Here is a 20,925-nt window from a genome sequence, read left to right as displayed (position 1 = left end):
TTCAAATCGGCTTTCATTCATCGCGATGTGTTAAATGAAAATGCATTATGTTTTTTTCATTTTCATTTTCATTCTGCAGCAAACATTGCACATATGTCTTGGAAAATGCTAACTGAAATACAGAAATACACTGCCTTTTACATATTGCATTATCGTTTTGCATATTACATTTCAAAATTAATTTTGCTACACACATCCCATGCTGTTATGCTGAAAATGTAATCCTGCGTTTCCTAGACGCGAGTGTAAATGCATTTAGGACAAATAACATTTAAATTATCATTTTGCTACAGTTTCTGCTTGTACTTTATTCACATCAAATTCAGTTTGTGTATAGCATTTTCAATTTAATTTTGCTACTTATAAAGCTTTAAAATGTGGATACAATTTACATATTAAAACAGTGTTTGAAATGAGAAATGCAAACAATGTAATTTAATTTACATTTTCATTCTGCACCAAACATTGCTCATATGTCTTGGAAAATGCAAATTCAAATACAGAAATACATTGCCATTTAACATATTGCATTGCCATTTTGCATATTACATTTTGAATTGAATTATGCTACTCATATGCTTCCATATAAAAAAGATTAATAAACGCTGCAACTTAAATGTTCCTCAGTGCTAACGTTAGTCGATGCAGTATTAGGTCTACTTAACACACTATCACTATGTGTTGATTTATCTTTGTCACAATGTTTCTTCATGACATAAAGATCTACAGGATTGACATTTTAAAGTGAACTTTCTGAACCTTTTCGCTGAGACGAGTTGGACTTTCCATGGCCACTTCAAGGTTGCGCAAAAATAACGCAGCTTCGACCTGCTTGAACACGTTGAGTTCGCAAACGTTTCACAGTCATATGACAACGGCCAGTTCCTCCCAAACACTACGATTCTGGTGGTGGTGAAAAACATTACAAACAGCCGAAAACCACCACAGATCAGTCAAATCTAGCATCACAATGTTGGCACTCATTAACCGTCTCCTGGACTGGTTTAAGTCACTCTTCTGGAAGGAAGAGATGGAGTTAACCCTCGTCGGGCTGCAGTATTCAGGCAAAACGACATTTGTTAACGTAATCGCGGTGAGTGTTTTGCATTTAGCATGAGCCACTTCAGCTAATACAAGAGACTGCATTTCTGTCTAGTCTTCCAGGCGATTAACACACCTGCTTTACTGACAAATGTCGGAGATAAATTAGCACATAATTACAGTATATGCCTGGAAAAGACTTGTTCGGGACTACGTTTTTGGAAAGCTAACCGGCTAACATTAGCTCCCAGATGACTATCAATAATGTGATTGCGCAGTCCATGGGTTCTGTTGAAATCTGTTGACAGTTTATTGGATACATTTAGTGTAATGGTCTGCACACATCACAGTATTTACATGCATATAATGTCATCCCAGTTGAATCCAGAGCCATTTTCGTGATCTAACACAAGTCATCACCCAGTTGGTGGTGAACTTTCTGCAAAGTTAACTGGTTGTAGTTGTTGTGTTATGGATACTCTCTGATCATAAAAGAGGTGAGAAATGTAAAGCATAAACACTGTGGAGGTTTTATTTGTATCTCAAAAATGCAGATTTACAGCACAATGTTGTTCTCATTTACAGTGCTCAGCATATATAAGTACATCCCTCACAAATCTCTCTTTTAAATTCATATTATTAATAGTAAGCTTTACAATATATATTTGTCCATATACATTAGATAAGTCAGTACTGAAGCCAAATCTGGATTCTGGAGCTTATCTTACAAATAACTTATGATAACGGTCTAAAAACTAGTACACCCAAAATTGTTATTGAAAAATATTAAGTACAAATTTAAAAAAAGAAAAGACATCAAGAAAAGCAAAAAAATAAAATAAAATTAGTTGATATTTTGTAATGCATTGCCTATATTCACAGAGTAATGGATCCAAATATTCATTTTCAAAGTAGGGAGTACTCAATTATGCTGGGCACTGTACATGTGCATTCAGTAATGTGTGGGGAAAACACAATTTCTTTAAAGTCTTACATTGTTTTAAAGAAGAATATTTAACATCACTTAATTAATGTTTTTCTGAATAACGGTTTGTTCAGGGTTTTATGCTCCAATATCCTGTTGCTGTTTTCAATGAGTTTGTTTTTGCTGCTCCATAACATCAGTATTCAACAATGCAGGTATCATCAGTCAGAAGTAAGTTACCTGTCTGTACATATACATGCAAAGCAGTGACATGATACAATCAATTGCATGGGCCTACATGTGAGTTTCTAATAATATATGCTGTTCCTCTGTATTGCAGTTAGTGGCAATGTTTATTATACACACAATCATTGAGGTAAAGTTAGATTTATATTCGCACATTAGTTAATCTAACGCCCCCTATATTGTTTATCTATGCTACTTTGAATATTCAGTCTGAATTAGCATGCAAGTACAACTTCAAAACAATATTAGCATTATTTAACTGACTGTGAACAATGTTGCACTTTGATAGCCACTGGCTTCTAATATGATTTCTCTATTAGGAATTTGCAAATATTACTTTTCTGAAATTACATTATTAAGAAGAATGTCTGAATGTGAAAATATAAAATCAACTTCACCACTATCACACAATCATAGGGTCTGAATTGACACTCTCTGAATGCAATAAAAGTATATAATCTTGTACTCAGAATAAGCATGAAGGAAATCTGCAAGATTATTCCTGACTAAAGACAGGTGCACAATAAATTTTTGTACATACAAAATGCTCTTCAACCAGTCTGGTGTCTTGTGCAAATCATTATATGTTTGTGCAATATCTAGAAATGCATTCTTAAATTAAGAAAAAAAGATTTTCTATTTCTACCTTAAAAAATTATTTCTATAATTTTTTATTTCTGATTATTTTCTTCAATATGGGCATTGAAAATGTTATTTTCTGTAATTGAGATCACTTTTTAGTACCATATTTAATAGTATTCATTAATCTTTAAAAACGTTATTGATATAAATATACCTGTTCACTCTTAGTTCATATTCTTTAATATGAGTTTTTTGACCATATTAATGCATTTTCAAATGTTGAAATTAACTAATAAAATGTTTTTTTAAATATTTCTCATGATAACGTTGACAAATTCAGTATTATTGCAGTGTCACCCTTAAAACTGTTGAAAGTTTAAAGTGGTGCGTTTCAAAGACATTTAATATGGCAGCTACGGTTAAACGCACATTTGTTTATGTTTTTAGGGAGTAATGTGTGAGGGTCATTCAACCTGATTTTTTTTAATATCTTTAAAGTATTTTGCTTGGATACATTTCTTGGAGGATTAAAGTTTTCTTTCAAGCAATGTTGAAATATGCAGAATATTTGTATCTTTGTGTATTTAGGATTTTTGGAAAAATATAAATTTCAAAAGAACCATTATTATTATTATTATTATTATTATTATTATTGTTATTATTGTTGTTATTATTATTAATAGTAGTAGTAGTAGAATAACTATTATTATTATTATTATTATTATTATTAGTTGTAGTAGTAGTAGTAGTGGTAGTAGAAGTACTATTATTATTACCTTTAGTAGAACTATTATTATTATTAGTAGTAGTAGTAGTAGAAGAACTATTATTATTATTATTATTATTATTATTATTATTATTATTATTATTATTAGTAGTAGTAGTAGTAGAATAACTATTATTATTATTATTATTATTATTATTATTAGTAGTAGTAGTAGTAGTAGTAGTAGTAGTAGTAGTAGAAGTACTATTATTATTATCATCTTTAGTAGAACTATTATTATTATTATTATTATTAGCAGTAGCAGTAGTAGTAGTGGTAGTAGAAGTACTATTATTATTACCTTTAGTAGAACTATTATTATTATTATTAGTAGTAGTAGTAATAGAAGAACTATTATTATTATTATTATTAGTAGTAGTAGTAGTAGTAGAATAACTATTATTATTATTATTATATTTTTATTATTATTAGTAGTAGTAGTAGTAGAAGTACTATTATTATTATCTTTAGTAGAACTATTATTATTATTATTATTATTATTATTAGTAGTAGTAGTAGTAGTAGTAGAATAACTATTATTATTATATTATTATTATTATTAGTAGTAGTAGTAGTAGAAGTAGAAGTACTATTATTATTATCTTTAGTAGAACTATTATTATTATTATTATTATTATTATTAGTAGTAGTAGTGGTAGTAGAAGTACTATTATTATTACTTTTAGTAGAACTATTATTATTATTATTAGTAGTAGTAGTAGTAGTAGAACTATTATTATTATTATTAGTAGTAGTAGTAGTAGTAGTAGTAGAAGTACTATTATTATTATCTTTAGTAGAACTATTATTATTATTATTATTATTATTATTAGTAGTAGTAGTAGTAGTAGTAGAATAACTATTATTATTATTATATTATTATTAGTAGTAGTAGTAGTAGTAGAAGTACTATTATTATTATCTTTAGTAGAACTATTATTATTATTATTATTATTATTATTATTATTAGTAGTAGTAGTAGTAGTAGTAGTAGTAGTGGTAGTAGAAGTACTATTATTATTACTTTTAGTAGAACTATTATTATTATTATTATTATTAGTAGTAGTAGTAGTAGAACTATTATTATTATTATTAGTAGTAGTAGTAGTAGTAGTAGTAGTAGAAGTACTATTATTATTATCTTTAGTAGAACTATTATTATTATTATTATCATTATTTATTATTATTAGTAGTAGTAGTAGGAGTACTATTAATATTATTATTATCATCATACTTATTAATTATTATACATTTATTATTAAAAGTCTATTTGACTATCTGTCTGTCTGTAAACACAAGTGTTGTGCACGCACCCACATCTGTGCATCGGAATTTAAGCAATGTGAGAATTTCTGGCAGAAGTCACAAGACTCATTTAATGCAGTACTTCCTGGTGACGTGGTCCTCATCATGTGATTTGTTGTATGAATAAAACAATATGCTGGTCACAGCAGTTAAGCTGCATTGTGAAGGATAGACAGAAAGCTAGTCTCTATAATGTTCAAATGTTTGTGGTCTAAATGTTTGTTAAAATGTTTGTGGTAAATGTGGTAAACTAATTCTATTGGTTTTGCTCAGACTTAGGTGTGCTTTAGTTATTGGATCAAGTGTGAGCATTTGCCTTGTCTATACTTATAACTGTCTGTTCTGTGACCACTTCCTCTAAAGTGTCGGAGAGCACGTGTGTACTTTTTTAATGTCATAATGTGGTTTTCTCAAAAATGCCTGCTTGAACTTTAAAGGTATAGTTGTTTGAATCTAAAGATCTTCTGCATGTCTGGCGTGCTTGAATCATGGGTATGCAAAACTTTAGCAAAGTGGCTGCATACATTATCATGTGACTGCATTAGTGTGATTCATCACTTAAACGGTAAATGAATTAGTCAGATTTTGCATCATGAAATATGAGCATTCATCGGTTGACATCTATGTTCTTGTTTGATATTTGACTTTGGTCCAACTGAACAAGACATTGACGTCATTGTTTATAGAAATTACATTATAGTCCCCCCCCCTTAATTTCAATTACCTTTTTAATTTACTTACTCTCTGCTTGTCCTGGATCTTGAATATTCACAAGGACAACAAATATTTCTTTAACATGTCTATGACCACTTTGAGAGTAAAAAACAAAACATTTATACAGGTAAAATAGTATAAACTGAGGCAAATGAACTGACACTAAAAGGTAAAATGAACTGTTATAAAAATGAATTTGATGGGGTCCTTAATGAGGTTTTCTCAAGCTTTTAATCAATTGATGTTAAATAGAATAAGTTTAATGATTTCAGCATGTTTCTAACATGCATTTGATTTTACTAAATACCTTTATGTATTACTATTAATAATAATAATAATAATATTAAAAATATTTAACTGTGATCGATTGGCCAATAATCACATTTTACGATACTATACCAGCTAAAGAATCATGATACCAAGTGCTAGTATTGCGATACTGTAATTCATAACTCCAATTATAAAGAAAATGGTCAGAAATACTATGGTTATGTTATAATAAGCATACTTGTATTTAATTCATAGTTCTCTTAAGGCCAAAAAGGATTGTTTGCATCTCACTTAACCTGAAATTTATTTATTCATTTTGTTTGTTTTGTAGATAATTGACCAACAAATAATAGATTAAAATAAACGTATACAAATTATACTAAATTAATTTTGCTACAAAAGGGCAATTTGTACCAACAAAATTAAGTTATATGAAGTGGTAAAAAAATAGTTTTTAATGTATGCTGTTGCTATTTTGGGGTTTACATCTTTTTTTTTTTTTTTTTTTGTTATTATCAGGCAACAATCCAAAGTAATTCAAAATGTCACTTTGTGAGTCATTCTTTTAAAGAGATTGTCACGGTTGTAGTTGCTACTAAGTCATATTACCAGGAACAGAAATTAACCGATTCAGAACTGAAGCGTTTGAAAACATGAAATAAGCTACCATAAAAGGTTCAGATTCTACACCGTTTTGCAAGGGCTTCATAACTATTAAAATAAAACGGTCTTTTGTTGCACAAATGTGTGAGTATTTAAGTGACTTTTCCACATGCAACATTATCTATTGTAGAATAGATAAACCAGTAATGACGATACTACAGTTTACAAACTACAGTGACACCGCCAGTATTTTGGAGCCATAGCATCGTGATACCGGTAAACCGTGCAACCCTAGTTTACAGGTTTACAAGCAGAGAAAGACACATTTTAACTTCTTATGGATCAAATATGCACTCCAAACTTTTTCTTCATTGAGGCACGTTGAATTATTCTTCCATCACTGGCAAAGTTTCCAAATTGCATTGTTAGTCTTTTCTGTAAAGCTGCTTCTGACCATGATGTGTCCACACTAAATGTTTATAAGAGACTTGTTTAAGGAATCTCCACTTAAGTATTATACTTTGAGGGAAATTGTGCTTTATGTAATGTTAAAGTTATATAAGGCTTACCTTGAAGCATCAAAATCGCTACTCCGTATTGGCCAATCACCATGACGAGAGCATCCCTAAATAATAGTAGTTCAATGATGTTGCTTTTTCAATCCAATGTTTTTGAAAAGCTAGTATGGAACCAAGGTTTCAGACACGATTAAAGATGAAATATTTATTTATTTATGGTTATTTTATTTATTTATTTTTTTATTTAGTTATACATTTTGCATCGTCTGGCCACACATGCAAAATCGCAACCTCAGTTTAAAGAGCTGCCATCTCACAGCCTCCAGGAGAATAGTTTTTGTCTACTAAATCAAGTCTCTTGCTGTGTAATCATTTCAGTGCCTCAGGTGGGAATCCCATCCCCTCAGGTCACCACGTGTGAATTGGTATCTTGTTTATTGTTCAAATCAAGCAACAAGTTCAATCATGTTCTCAGCAAGGCATAGCAATCGGCAAGCTTGTGCCCTCCTTCATTTGCACTTGGTGCTTTTAATGATGCATTAGCATCAGGATATCTTGTTAGAACATCTTTATCTGCAGCTGGATGGTTTAGAGTAATGATGGCTGATAGTGTGAAGGGACTGGTTATCTTTCTTCCTGTTGTCAGACAGTCTGAAATAGTGTGCCGACTCAGTATAATTTTGTTCAGCCAGATCAGTTGACACTGCAATCATTAGCTAATTTGTTTTGTAGGACAGCATGTATATTCTCAGCACTGTTGTGAAAAAGTTTGACATTTCGATACGTAAGATAACCGAAATATCAGAGTTGAAACAATACTGTCACATTATCACTTTTCTGCAGTTTGTCTACACGGGTACCAGCTTTTTTCCCCCCAACTGTAAGATCACAGACATGCTATCACTATTTCAGCTACACTCGTCTAACATCTGTTGAAGTGTTTTGTTATGGTATTACTGCCATGATGTCATTGAATGTGTTTACATTCGCTTTCTTAAGCTGGTTATACTTCTAAACAGGATATGCGCATATAATAAAATAATAATAATATTTTATACACTCTGACGCTTTCATGTCTTAATATACCACAAAATCATGTCATTGACAAATGCAGAATAATCAAGACAAACAAAAAAATGCTGATATTGTGCGTACTGTAAAGAAGTGATAATGTAAAACAGCCTAGATTCTGAAAGATTTCCTGCCAACATTTTTAAACTACTGATGCTGATGTTTGGGCTGTGATGTCTCTGCTGGTGAGAAATCGGGATCTTAGAATCTCATGTAAATGTGGTTTTCTGCATAGCTGGTTTACTGATTTGCATGTAAACACATACAGTCAAGCCTGATGTTATTCATATTCCTGGCAAATTCTTACTTTAAGTTTTTGTTTAAATGTAAAAAAAAGCTGAGAAATATTGTTTTCCATAATGATCCCTACATCGTCTTATTGTCTTTTGGGAGATGCTAGTATCAATCCAGTTCCAAAACTTGCTGGTTGACTTTAAATCAATATTTGCCAAGGGTATAAATATTTTGGGCTTGACTGTAAAAAACGATGTAAAAACAGACTGTAATAGTCCGATTTTTGATAGTTCTTTGCATGTTTTATGTTACTCAATGAATTCGTTTACATGGACATCGCATCAGTAATCGAATTACTTGCTTTAATTTGAATAAGACAATATGATGAAGGTGTTTACATGAGTTGCTTTTTAAATATTCCTTTCATGAACACGATTTTCATGTTACAGCACAATTCGATTAATGTCATTGCGTTACCACACTGTCCACATTTCCTCTGGATTTTTATATATTTTCGGGTGTTTTATTTTAAATTTGTCAACTTTAATTGCAGTTTGGACTTTCTCTTTCATTCTGGAACATTTCATGCATGCCCCCGTGACAAACGAGATATTGTATGCGAGTATGAACTGCTGGAAAAGTGTTGTTATAATGAAATTTAAGACCGCACGCTCTCCTTTTCACTGTGTGTGTGTGTGTGTGTGTCTGTGGTCCTACACTGACTCGATAGATGCAGAGAATAGTGTCAAACAGCTGTGTGTATAGATTATCCTGTCACAAATTGCTTCCTAAACGATAGCAATAGTTTGATCCCAGTGTTTACATGTCTGTTCTGCATATCTGTAATGCAACCAAAATATGCTTACTCCACCTCTTAATTCCATTTCTGTTTAGTTCGATTATGATCTTAATTGGATTAAATTAATTAAAAATTGCTGTTTACATGGTAGACTCTTAATCAGAGTATTGTCTTAATCATATTAAAATTTTCGGATTTTTGGTGTCAATGTAAACGTACTCAAGGTTAAGAGTTGAGAACAAAATCTGATGTGTATTAGTATATTGGATCTGTGTTCAGTCCTGAAGTAACAGCAAGCTAATAAATCGTCTGCTGTCTGCCAATATCAGAACAGAATCAGTTTTATTGCCTAGTGTGCTTCACACACACAAGGAATTTGTATTGGCTACAGAAGCTTCAAGTGTACATAAAGTGACAAGTGACAAAACAAAATAAAAGATGAAATAATAAAAAAAAGATGATAAACATTAAACAGAGATGCAGTTAGTCGAGAAATCTGGATGTTGAATTGTACAGATTGTTTTAAATATACAAGTTATAAATTGCTGTAAACAAATGCGAATGGAGAAAGTATTGCATTGTATATTTATATAAGGTGCTTTCTACAAGTGTGTTGTATAAGTGTGCATGAGAATATTAAACAACTTAAGACAAAAAATCACTTTTGGACCTACTTGAAGAATTTAAAACACTGTTGTCATTTCCATTTTGCTCTTTTAGCTTACTTGTGATTGTATTTGTCAGATTGACTTTAAAGATGCACTTGAATTATTGTTAATTAGGGTTCAGTTTTTATGTCTTTAATGTTGCTGCAATACTTTCCCAGGATATCAGTAATGGTATGGAATGTCAATGGTTTGTGGTATATTAAAGTTAGACATTTAAGCCAAATGTTCAGTTATTCTCTATTTAGAAAACAAGTCAAATAGTTGGAATCCATTTGAAATTACTATTAAATACTATTAAGGAAACTGTTAAGTTGAGAAAAAGCAAACTGTTAAAAAATAATGCAAACTTAAAAAAACAACTACTAGTGATACTTATAGATTGTATTACTATTTACTTTCTCATGTTTTCTGCTGCCACAGTTTGTGGTTACCAGGGTGTCTATCAGTTGATTTGTGTCTACAGGATACTCTCATACAGTGTGCAAAGCAACAACATAAACAGGAGTGCTTTAAGCTAGTCTTGTGCACCAGCTTTTAAAATGAGTATACTGTTTGTTAGGGTGTGGGAGTTGTGATCAAAATCTTGCATCCCACTATGAGTAGTTTTATGGCTCAGTATCAGTAAGCATGATGATACAGTTATTTTTGCAAAAAGTTCAATGTTGGCATCATGTCTTTTTTAATAAGGCTGATAACCGCTAATGGTAGTGAATGGAAGAAATTACATCAACAGATATGACTGTGCAGTGAAGACCTGAGAGTGTGTGGCTGAATACTGTGAGGTGGTCGTAATGTTTACAGAGAAAGTTTTACTGGCAACAGCATGGCAAATAAAAGAAAGTGTTTATTAGGGACTTTTTTCTATCAATGTGGCAAACCACTTCAGACCTGCTAGCCTTGTGGTTTAAACATAGCAACTTGCATTGTTTGACTCATTCGTGTTTTTTTAAGGATATGATTACTTCTAGTATTAAAGTAAAATGTCAAGCTTTCTTATTGAGATTTTAAAGTGGACAAACTTAGTACATGTTTTATTAGATCTGCACAATTACTCAATGATTACAAACTCTCATCCAGTTTTATTATTTATTTTAACCATCCTGGCACAAAACCTTCACCATAATGGCAATAAGCTGATTATACAAATTTTGGAAGGTTCATAGATGGCAATGTACCTTGGTAATTTCCTTGAGCTGGCTTGAGTTCTTTTTGTTTGTGAATTTTCATTATGAATCATTCATATGAATCAAATAAATGGTTTGACGGGAAGCACATTGGTAACTACCAATGACAGCAGGCCCACACTTACAGCAACGAGAAAAGAAAATGGGCGTAAAAACCACACACAAAAACTACGCACAGAAGTTTAATTGCTTTATGTGGAATAAGGAAATGCGCTTCAATCCATTCAAGTCCTTGAGTTGTAAATGTCTGTTTTTTTTTCTCCCCAGTCAGGCCAGTTCAGTGAAGATATGATACCAACCGTTGGGTTCAACATGAGAAAGGTTACAAAAGGCAACGTCACCATCAAGGTAAGCCTATTTACAGATTAAATCATTGCTTCTTGTGTTCAATTAGAATATTACATGCATGTTTCATTTTAAATATATAAGTACTGCAGAATTCTTCTGTGTGTTGCACAGATTTGGGATATAGGAGGTCAGCCGAGGTTCAGGAGCATGTGGGAGCGATACTGTCGTGGAGTGAATGCAATAGTGTAAGTATTTAAGCAACTTTTATGAGGGACAAATGAATAGTATTCACTACCAGAGTTAATTTCTCTGTTTATTTTTTTCCTCAAAGGTATATGGTAGACGCAGCAGACCGGGAGAAGGTTGAAGCTTCCAGAAACGAGCTACACAATCTTTTAGACAAACCACAGTTACAAGGAATCCCTGTAAGGCACTTGCTTGTTTCTACAGCACACAATTGCTTAAATGTGTTATAATCTTCAGTTCCTGTGGATTTCTTTGGAATTTTTCTAGGTGTTGGTGCTCGGCAACAAGAGGGATCTACCCAATGCGTTGGATGAGAAACAGCTTATTGAAAAAATGTAAGGAGCTCTACACCAGTGGTCCCCAACCTTTTTCTAACTGCGGACTGGTCAACGCTTGAAAATTTTACTGCGGACGAGGGGGTTGGAATAATAATAATAAACGTGAATCCACTGTGTACTCATATGGAACTTTATTAGCACATTGCTCCAACATTACAATGCTAATATAACATTAGGAAGTTATAACTTTATTAACACATTGCTCCAACAATATAACATATTATATAACATCAAAAACTATCCATAACGCTAAATCAATGAGAGCCCTGAGCTTATTTCTTTACAACGAGATGGTCCAATCTGGGGGTAATGGCAGAAGGAAGATTTCCGGAAAGAGTGCGTGCCTGTCTAGAATGTGCTGACGTGAGACGTCTGCTTTAGCCAATCAGAACAGTCAGACGCATTCATGTTCGCGCGGTTTATGAGAATAAAAGCCCTTTGAATAGTTTTTCAGACACATTTAGCTGCTATAAATTAGGCAGATAACGATTATATGTTCATCTTAATGCCTACCGTGTAAATAATTATCGATAAGATGCTTGTGATAAGCCGTTGTTTGTTTAGCTTCAAGCTTTGCGTGTGCCCGTGAAACAGCCGTGAACGCCAGCACACACATATCATTTATATCATGACATGTATTTCTCTATATGTTGTCATCGAAGTTATTCACAATACTGATCCATCCACAGAGTTTGTGATGTAGTCAAATGTTTACAAATACAAGCGCAGCCGTTTAGAGCTCATTTTTGGTTAATGATGTCAGAATTACCGGTATTTTGGAATGGATGTGTGAATGCTCTTTTCAGGAAAAATTCCGTAACGTCCTCGTCTGTGTGAACAGCACTTTTTTGAATCTACCGGTAAAGTCATTCCGAAAATTTTCCATATATTTACCGGTATCACTGGGGCTATTGGGGGAAAGGGGCTATTGACACCCGAAGTGAGTTGCTTGTGTCCAGTCTACTCCTTTGGCTGTCACTGCAGAAAACCCCGCTTCAAACAGATAGGATGTTGGAAATGACAACAGGGTTTTCAGCACCGTGTTAGCGATCTCTGGGTATTCTGCCATGACTTTAATCCAGAACACTGGCAGAGTTGTTGTCTCGAACACTGTTTAAGGCCGCCGTCATTTGCGATCTCCAGCAGTTGCTCTTCTTCTTTCACGGACATGCTGGATTCAGCTGGTTTGTTGACAAATGGGTCACATTTCCATTCCTTGGCCGTTTGTGGGTCCTTTGAGGTTGGGAAGTAGCGCTCAAACTCCTTTAACAGCGAAGATGGGTGATCGTGCACCAGCTTGGTGAGTGAGGGCGCAGGCTCAGTCTCACACAAAATCCCCGCCAATGTTTGAAACATGTCCAATATGCCTCTGTTCACGCGCCGTCCCCACAAAGCCAGTTTGGCTTTAAATGCAGCTACTTTATCTGCCAACCTAAAGATAATTCATTCTTGTGCGGCCCGGTACTGATTGATCCACGGACCGGTACCGGTCCGCGGCCCGGGGGTTGGGGACCACTGCTCTACACCACACAAATGTTATTCTGCTGCTTTATGATTCAAAGTCAGCTTGAAATCGGAATAGACCAGAGTTGTATTGAGTGATGAATGCTCATCATTACAGTGGAAATAACTTAGTTTGACCTTTTTAGCTTATGTAACCTTGATCCTGTGGGTGGGGGGGAAATGAAGCAGTATAGCTGTTTTCTATATATACCAAAATAGATATACGTATGTACATAAATGATACATCGGTAGCTGTTTCTTTTAGCCACCACGTTTTGTTATATTAGAATGGTCAAAACCTACAGCTCTATTTATATTCATATTTACATATCTATATATGCAGTAGATGTTAGCCAGCACAACTTAAAGGTTTCCTTTAGTTTAAAAAACACATTTTCGCCTGTGAAATTTCATCACATCACTTTAGCAATTAATTATTTTTTTTACTAGACAAATTTGCATAGATTTGATCTTTTTGTTAGCGAAGATACATTGACCATTCCAAGATTATGAATCTGAAAATGCTATTTTATTAATCAATAGCAGCTAAAAAAAAAAAGAATTTATTTAAAAATAAATCTTCTTTATTGTATTGACGGTCCAGCAACCTTTAACATGCTTAGAACATTTCCATTTTACAATAGATTTTATACAGCAGGAAAGGTTCTTTATACCTTATTCTTTATGTGCTGTTCAGGTAATGTTTTCATCCACTCCGGAAGTTTAATTTGGCCACAACTTTCTCTGTGTTTTAGCAAATGGAATGACTTTTGGTGACATTTTATTTTGACATATATTTTAGGAAAATGCTTACAATACACTCAGGGCTAATTTACTAGCCTTTTTGTTTTGTTAGTGGCTGTTTTTGCCCCATTGACTTCTATTATAATCACATTTTTTTATTCCAAAGCCATGACACCAAATAATCATGCATTCTTGATTATTGGTGGTTTTCCTTGTGGTAAATTAATAAAATTTTACTGTTGATCATTAGTTGCAGTGCAGAAAAGCTTAGTTTCTGAATAAAAAGTATATGGTTATATGAAGTATATAGTGTGTGTGTGTGTGTGTGTGTGTGTGTGTGTGTGTGTGTGTGTGTGTGTGTGTGTGTGTGTGTGTGTGTGTGTGTGTGTGTGTGTGTGTGTGTGTGTGTGTGTGTGTGTGTGTGTGTGTGTGTGTGTGTGTGTGTGTGTGTGTGTGTTGTGCAGAACATAGTAAACATAGTTCTTTTATTGCACATTTCATACACAGTGGCAATTCAAAGTGCTTTACATAAACAGGAATAAAAGAGACAAGTATAAAAAATAATAAAAAGATATAATAAAAGTGATTATAAACTATTTATTAAGATGTGTTGAATAGGTTATAAAAGAAGGAAAATTAAAAGAAAGGCATAATAGTGTGATCTGCTGGACATGGTACAGTGCTCAGTCAGTAAAGGCACAGCTGAACACATGTGTTTTAACTCTTGATTTGAATGTGCCAAATGTTGGAGCACACCTGTTCATTTCTGGAAGTTGATTCCAGCAGCGGGCTGTGCAGTGGCTGAAGGTGGATTAGCCCTGCTTTGACTGAACCCTTTGAATTTTTTATTTACTTGATCCTAAAAGTCAGAAACTTTTTTGCACAGGCATATCTAGAGAGTTAATTCTGCTAACTGATGATCAACAGTAAAAATTAAAAGTTTTACTTTACAGAGAAAAACACCAACCATCAAGAGTGCATGATTATTTGGTGTCATGGCTTTGCAATCAAAAAATGTGGTTATAACTGAAGTCAATGGGGAAAAAACAGCCACCAACATAACAAAAGGATAGTCCATTTGAACAGCACACAAGGGTTAAAAGAACCATTACTAAAGGCTCATCGTTTACAATTTTAAAATTTGTTTATCTTATTTTTTTTTTCTGGCAGAGTCAATTTTAGCTTATATTAGCATCATGAATTAAATCATACCATAAGCCATTTGTTGAAAAAAATCAAAAAATATTTGTGTTAATTTTTCTATTTAAAGTTTGAGTCTTCTGTAGTTACATCTTGTAATAAAACTGACGGAAAATTAAAAATGACAATTTTCTAGGCAAATATTATTAAGAACTTTACTCTCATTCTGGCGTAATAGTCAAGAATCTCTGCCACCGCTGCACCAGCTGATATTACAGTGCTTGAAAACAAGCTACTTTCTACTTTTTCTTGTCTCATTCATATAATTAGAGGTTGTTGTCTCTGCTTTATACAGTCTTGGAATCATATTATGCCAAATCATATGATGCTTACTGTTTCCCATAATAGAATGCTTGATGGAATTATAATGATTAGTGAATTGCATTACTGGCTCTGGTTTTGTCAGTTTATTTTGATCTTTTAGTGCTAAAGACTTTCTCTGACTGCAATAAATAAATAATATAAATGCATTTAGATCATTTGCATTTAGATAATTTCTTTTTAATGGGAGCTAAAATATGGAAGATATAATAGAAGTTATCATTTGTTCTCTGAATTGTTCATTTATTTGTTTTTTTATAAGCTATTTTTATATATTGTGTCTGTATAATTTCTTTGAAGAATTTTAAGATCATTTATTTGTAAAAATTAACAATGTTTTAGACATTACATATTTCGGGCCGTGGGGGGTTGGGGCATCTTTCATATGTCAATTTGATGTTGTGATGATTGTTTCATGTTTTCTAAGAATGTTGTGAGAACGAGATGAGTCATAATGTCTAGACCTGAGGTTAACCTAAAGGAATTAAAAAGGTCGTGCTGTTTGGGGGTCTCGCATCATAAGAATTGTAAGAATGACTGCCCTCTGTTGGCTGAGACTTGTATTTGCTTCATTGTTTTCTGCGACTGGGGCTACTTTGTATTAAAATGATTAGGCCTAAAATTAAATATATGTCATATAAATATATACCATACACTGCATTGTTAATCCTGTCATATCTTTTATCTCTTAAGGAACTTGGCTGCTATTCAAGACCGAGAGATATGCTGCTACTCTATTTCCTGCAAAGAGAAGGATAACATTGGTAAGTAGTGACTTCTAGTTAAAGGGATGGTTCACAAAAAAAAGAAAATTCTGTCATCATTTTACTCTTCCCTCAATGAATTGTTCTAGGTTGACTCACTTGTATTTATACATGCAACCGCTGTCAAGCTTCTCTCACCATTAAACATATTTTACTAGAATGTGAAGTATTAAAGACTATTAGACAGGATTCCTATACTTTCATGGATGTTTATAAAAATGTAGTCAAACCTGACATTATTCTGAAATTGTGAAAAAGAAACAATAAGACAATGTAAAAGAGGCATCATTGTGGACAAAAATACTTATTTGCTTCTGTTTTTAACCTTTTTAAAAGTTATGGGGTATAAATAATTTCTCAATCAAGTTATTTATCAAATATTGGACTGAAAATGTAAAATGTTTTATACTTTAATAATTTATTTATTATTTAATTTTTTTTATGAAGTTGTTTTTATGCAGTATGTATTATCTATATTTGTAAATTTTAAATTATTTATAGAATAAAATGTGTCTTCAAAAACACATCTAATATTTTAAATGTGAAACGTTTTTATTAATTTATTTGTTATTTATTATTTTTTTAATTATGAAGTTGTTATTATGTAATATATATTTATCCGTATTCACGAATTCTTAGTTATTTATTAAATATTAGACAGAAAAATTGCATCTAATGTTTTAAATGTAAAATGTTTTATTGCTTTCTAATTGTTTTTTTATTATAAAGTTGTTATTATGTAATGTATTAATCTATATTAATCTTCCAATGAGATAGCTATACATTGTTTATTTTATAATATACAAACAAACAAACTGACTGTTCACTTGTTCAAAACCTATATGATTTTCGTTCTTCTGTCAAATCTTAAAGTTGCAGTATGTAAGTTTGACACCTAGTGGTTGAACTAGGTATTGCACACCTGGTTTAAAACACAGGCACGCTCAGGTTGCCAGATTGACAACACCAACAGCCGTGTGCCTGACTGTGGTGCTACAAGGCTGATTTAGGGCTGATTTAAACTGCGTCCTAAATAAAACAACAGCACGTGATAGAGAAAATGTTTTCCATATTAAAAGGAGTTTTTGTTCTGACCAACACCTGACATGTATTGCAAACAGCTTCTACTTGTAGCTGAACAACAGAAAAATGACAACGAGCCCTTCAGGTACACCTCATGTGCTTTATTCAGTGTTCACTAATAATTTGAGTTTGAATGCCGTTTACACAACATTTATTGCCATACTACTGAAAGCAGCAGTGGATAGTTTACCTCAGATCTTAAAAAAAGATAAATAAACCATGGGAAATTGTACTTTCTTAAAGATTTTTTATATTTATTCATTAGATTATAAACCTTACCATTTCGTTGGAGTGCAGTAAGTGCACTATTAAATAGCTTTATACATTTCTGTTGTGTTTCGTCTGGTGCAAACAGCCAAATTGCTTATCTCTGTGCTTATCTTGTCACGTATCGTGTTGTTAGGACACGGGGTTACAATGTAACCTGTTCACCTAAAGTTTACTTTCTTAATTTTAAGATTATTTGCTACTTGATAACCACCTCATGTGTGTCTCATTTTTGCATTCTGCTACTGTCCACCGATCATGGATGTGAAATGCGAGAGCCTTCATGACTGAATAAATGAAATGCGCTGTTTTCCACAAAGGCAACCTGGGGTGCTGAAATATAATTGGCTAAACTGACATTGGGTGGGTTAAAAGATCCAAAACAAAGGCAGCTTTCTGGCAAGTAACGCACATTTTCTAAGCAGTATATCTGGCTTTAACATTGTTTTTCAGATAAACAAGAATGTTTATTGTTTCTTAATCTATATCTGCCAACGTATTATGGTATTTTTATGCTTTAGAAAAGTCAAAAACTTACATACAGCAAAACAAGATTTTTTGAAGTTAATTGACTTCCGTTGTATTTTTTACTACTATAGAAGTTGATGGGCATCAGTATTTCTTTAAAATATCTGTTCAACACAAAAAGAAATCTTTTTTTAAAAACTTGAGGGATAGTAAATGATGAGGTCATTTTTGTGTGAGCCGCCTCTTTAAGTTTGCTGTTTGATCTGTGATTTGTTTTACTTACATGATACTGTTTTGTCACAGACATCACACTTCAATGGCTAATCCAGCACTCAAAGTCGAGAAGAAGCTGAAAGCGTCTTGAGTTTATCCGCTGCCATGTTACTCTCACACCACATCCAATGCTCACTTTGTGAAACTGTACAGTTCTCCATAACGTGCCCCTCACACTACCCTGCTCGTCTGATCCCTAATCCTCCCGTCCGCATCAGTCATGTCAACGATACATCAGTCGCTAAAAGACGCTAGCCTGCAGAATCAGTTTCTTCAACCTCTTACAGCCTGCTGTCAGATGAACATTATGGATATCCTTTTTTTGCGAAGCCCAGCAGCTCCAGTGGTCTCCATTTGGGGTTTCCAGAACAAATTTATTTAAAAACTGAGACAAATTTAAACTTTAATATAGATGTTTTTTCTCTCCTTTCTCAAGTCTGTCAGGTTTTGCTCATGAGAGCGTGTTATATTGTTTCAGTTGTTGCTTTTATTTCTTTCCATTTCTCTTCCCCCCACAAATTGTATCTCCTAATATTAAACATGAGGAGCAATCAGTAAATGAACAGCTTAGCGAAAAAAATCCAGAATGATTTTTACAGAAGTGAGTGTAAGTATATTTTGAGAGGATGAATGTTTTGCTGGTTAAGGTTTTCATTTAGCTCAGTGATGTCTTTGAATGGTGTTCATGAGCTGAGAGAAAGAGAGTAAGTTAAAGTGCCTTGTGCAGTGTGTATCTGTCCCTCAAGATAAACAGTATACCGGGTGTGCCTGCCTGGAGCTACGTTGGATAAAGACAGCTTACTTTGACCTGCAAGAACCGAAGGCATGCTTTTTAAGGTAGATTATTGTACTGTTGTCGTTATCAACTCAATATTTGTACAAAAAGAGGCAAATGTTGAAAACCCCACTCTTATCAATGCACTTTTGTAAATACGATGAACCAATAAATAGATTGTCAACATGTAGGAGGAATCTTGTGTTGCTGTGGTTGTTTTTAATTAAAAAATGTTCATGATGTTTAGGTTAAATATTCATATTATTTATTATCCATATCCTACATTTATTATACAGATGCAGCAAATCTGTGGAATACATACATACATTTTTAAATATATTATGTAGCGCTGCACAATATATCATTTCAGCATTGATATCGCAATGTGAGCATTTGCAATAGCCACATTGAAGCTTCTGAAATGTGGAGTCAGGATTATAGTCTAGTAAATGCTATTGTTGAAAAAAAATGTGATTTATTGTTTGCAGTTACTCCAAATATTACCAAAAATGTTATCGTTTGCATATATTTTTAAAGTCTATGACTTTTTAAGCATTTCAGGCTTGGGTACAACAATTTTTATAATTTGTAACCTAAAGAAATATTAATGAAGTCTATACAGTTTTATTTTCATTCATTCATTTTTTTTCTGTCTCCATTTCAAAAGTCACCACAGTGGCATAAACCGCCAACTATTCCAACATATGTTTTATGCAGTGGATGCCCTTCCAGCCACAACCCAGTATTGGGAAAACAGTATTGGTTTTATTTTACACTGAATTTTACATAATTGAATTTATGTAGCTGAATATATAGACTCAGGAAATAAAGCACTGTTCATTTCAGTTGTATCTTTGCTACTGTATTTATCAATTCTTGTGATTGGTTTATTATTTTTCATCCATATGTGCCGGCCTACAAAATTATCGATCTGAAATTACAAATTCTTTCCCAATAGAGCCATTCAAGTCATCTGGTGAAATTATACTCAATATCGCAATATGTATGGCATCACAATGTCCGTTTATTCCACTATCATGCAGCCCTAATATTTTTATTTTTAGACTAAAGAAAATAAAAAAATGTTTTAGGTTTGTCATAAATATTTTGAAAATATTATTATCATTTGGTATTAATGGCAATGTTTTAAAAGTGTCATTAATTAAAGTTCATTTAAAATTTGCAAAAAGATTCACATTAGTTTATAGTTGAGGCTTTTGCATAAATTATAGTTTATTTTAGCATTTTATGTAAATTTTGCCATTGTAATACTGATATTAATAATATTCTTTTTTTACCTAAACTTTATTGTGTTTTTAGTAAACATGATATCAACAATGGTAATGACAACATTGAATTGGTTCAAAGTGTACAGCCTGGTTGGTAACAATGTAAAACAAAATATTTTTTTTTACAAATTTTATAAATATGCATACAAAAACCTGTAAGTATATAAGTAAGGGATAAACTATATACACAATGTCAGAGAAGCAGATAACTGAAAAAAGTGTATAATACAATTATTGATCAAGCACAAAAAAGAAAATGAGAAAAGTTATATTAACAAAAATATAAGGGTTTTTATTAAATCATTTTAATATTCAGATTTATTTAAATAAATATGATATTTATTTTAGGTTTTGACATTTTTTGTACCAAATTAATTATTATTTTTTTTTTTTACGACCTGTATATTAGTTTTTTTTATTTAATATTAATATGAACATTT

At 32.5% G+C, this 20,925-nt stretch overlaps 1 protein-coding gene across 1 annotated transcript; it reads left to right on the top strand.

The window, feature by feature from the left end:
• Positions 1-914: 914 nt before the first annotated feature.
• On the top strand, positions 915-19,393 carry arl8ba (ADP-ribosylation factor-like 8Ba). The gene is given in 7 exon segments (NM_205566.1): positions 915-1,093; positions 11,194-11,274; positions 11,386-11,459; positions 11,546-11,639; positions 11,728-11,795; positions 16,260-16,330; positions 18,452-19,393. Coding segments are annotated over 7 exon segments (561 nt in total). The 5' UTR covers positions 915-970; the 3' UTR covers positions 18,502-19,393.
• Positions 19,394-20,925: the final 1,532 nt, after the last annotated feature.

This window comes from Danio rerio, chromosome 6, assembly GCF_049306965.1.
Source record: "Danio rerio strain Tuebingen ecotype United States chromosome 6, GRCz12tu, whole genome shotgun sequence".
NCBI classification, from domain to species: Eukaryota; Metazoa; Chordata; class Actinopteri; order Cypriniformes; family Danionidae; genus Danio; species Danio rerio.
Note: the sequence above shows the minus strand (reverse complement) of the source record. Positions and strands in the feature narration are given on the sequence as shown.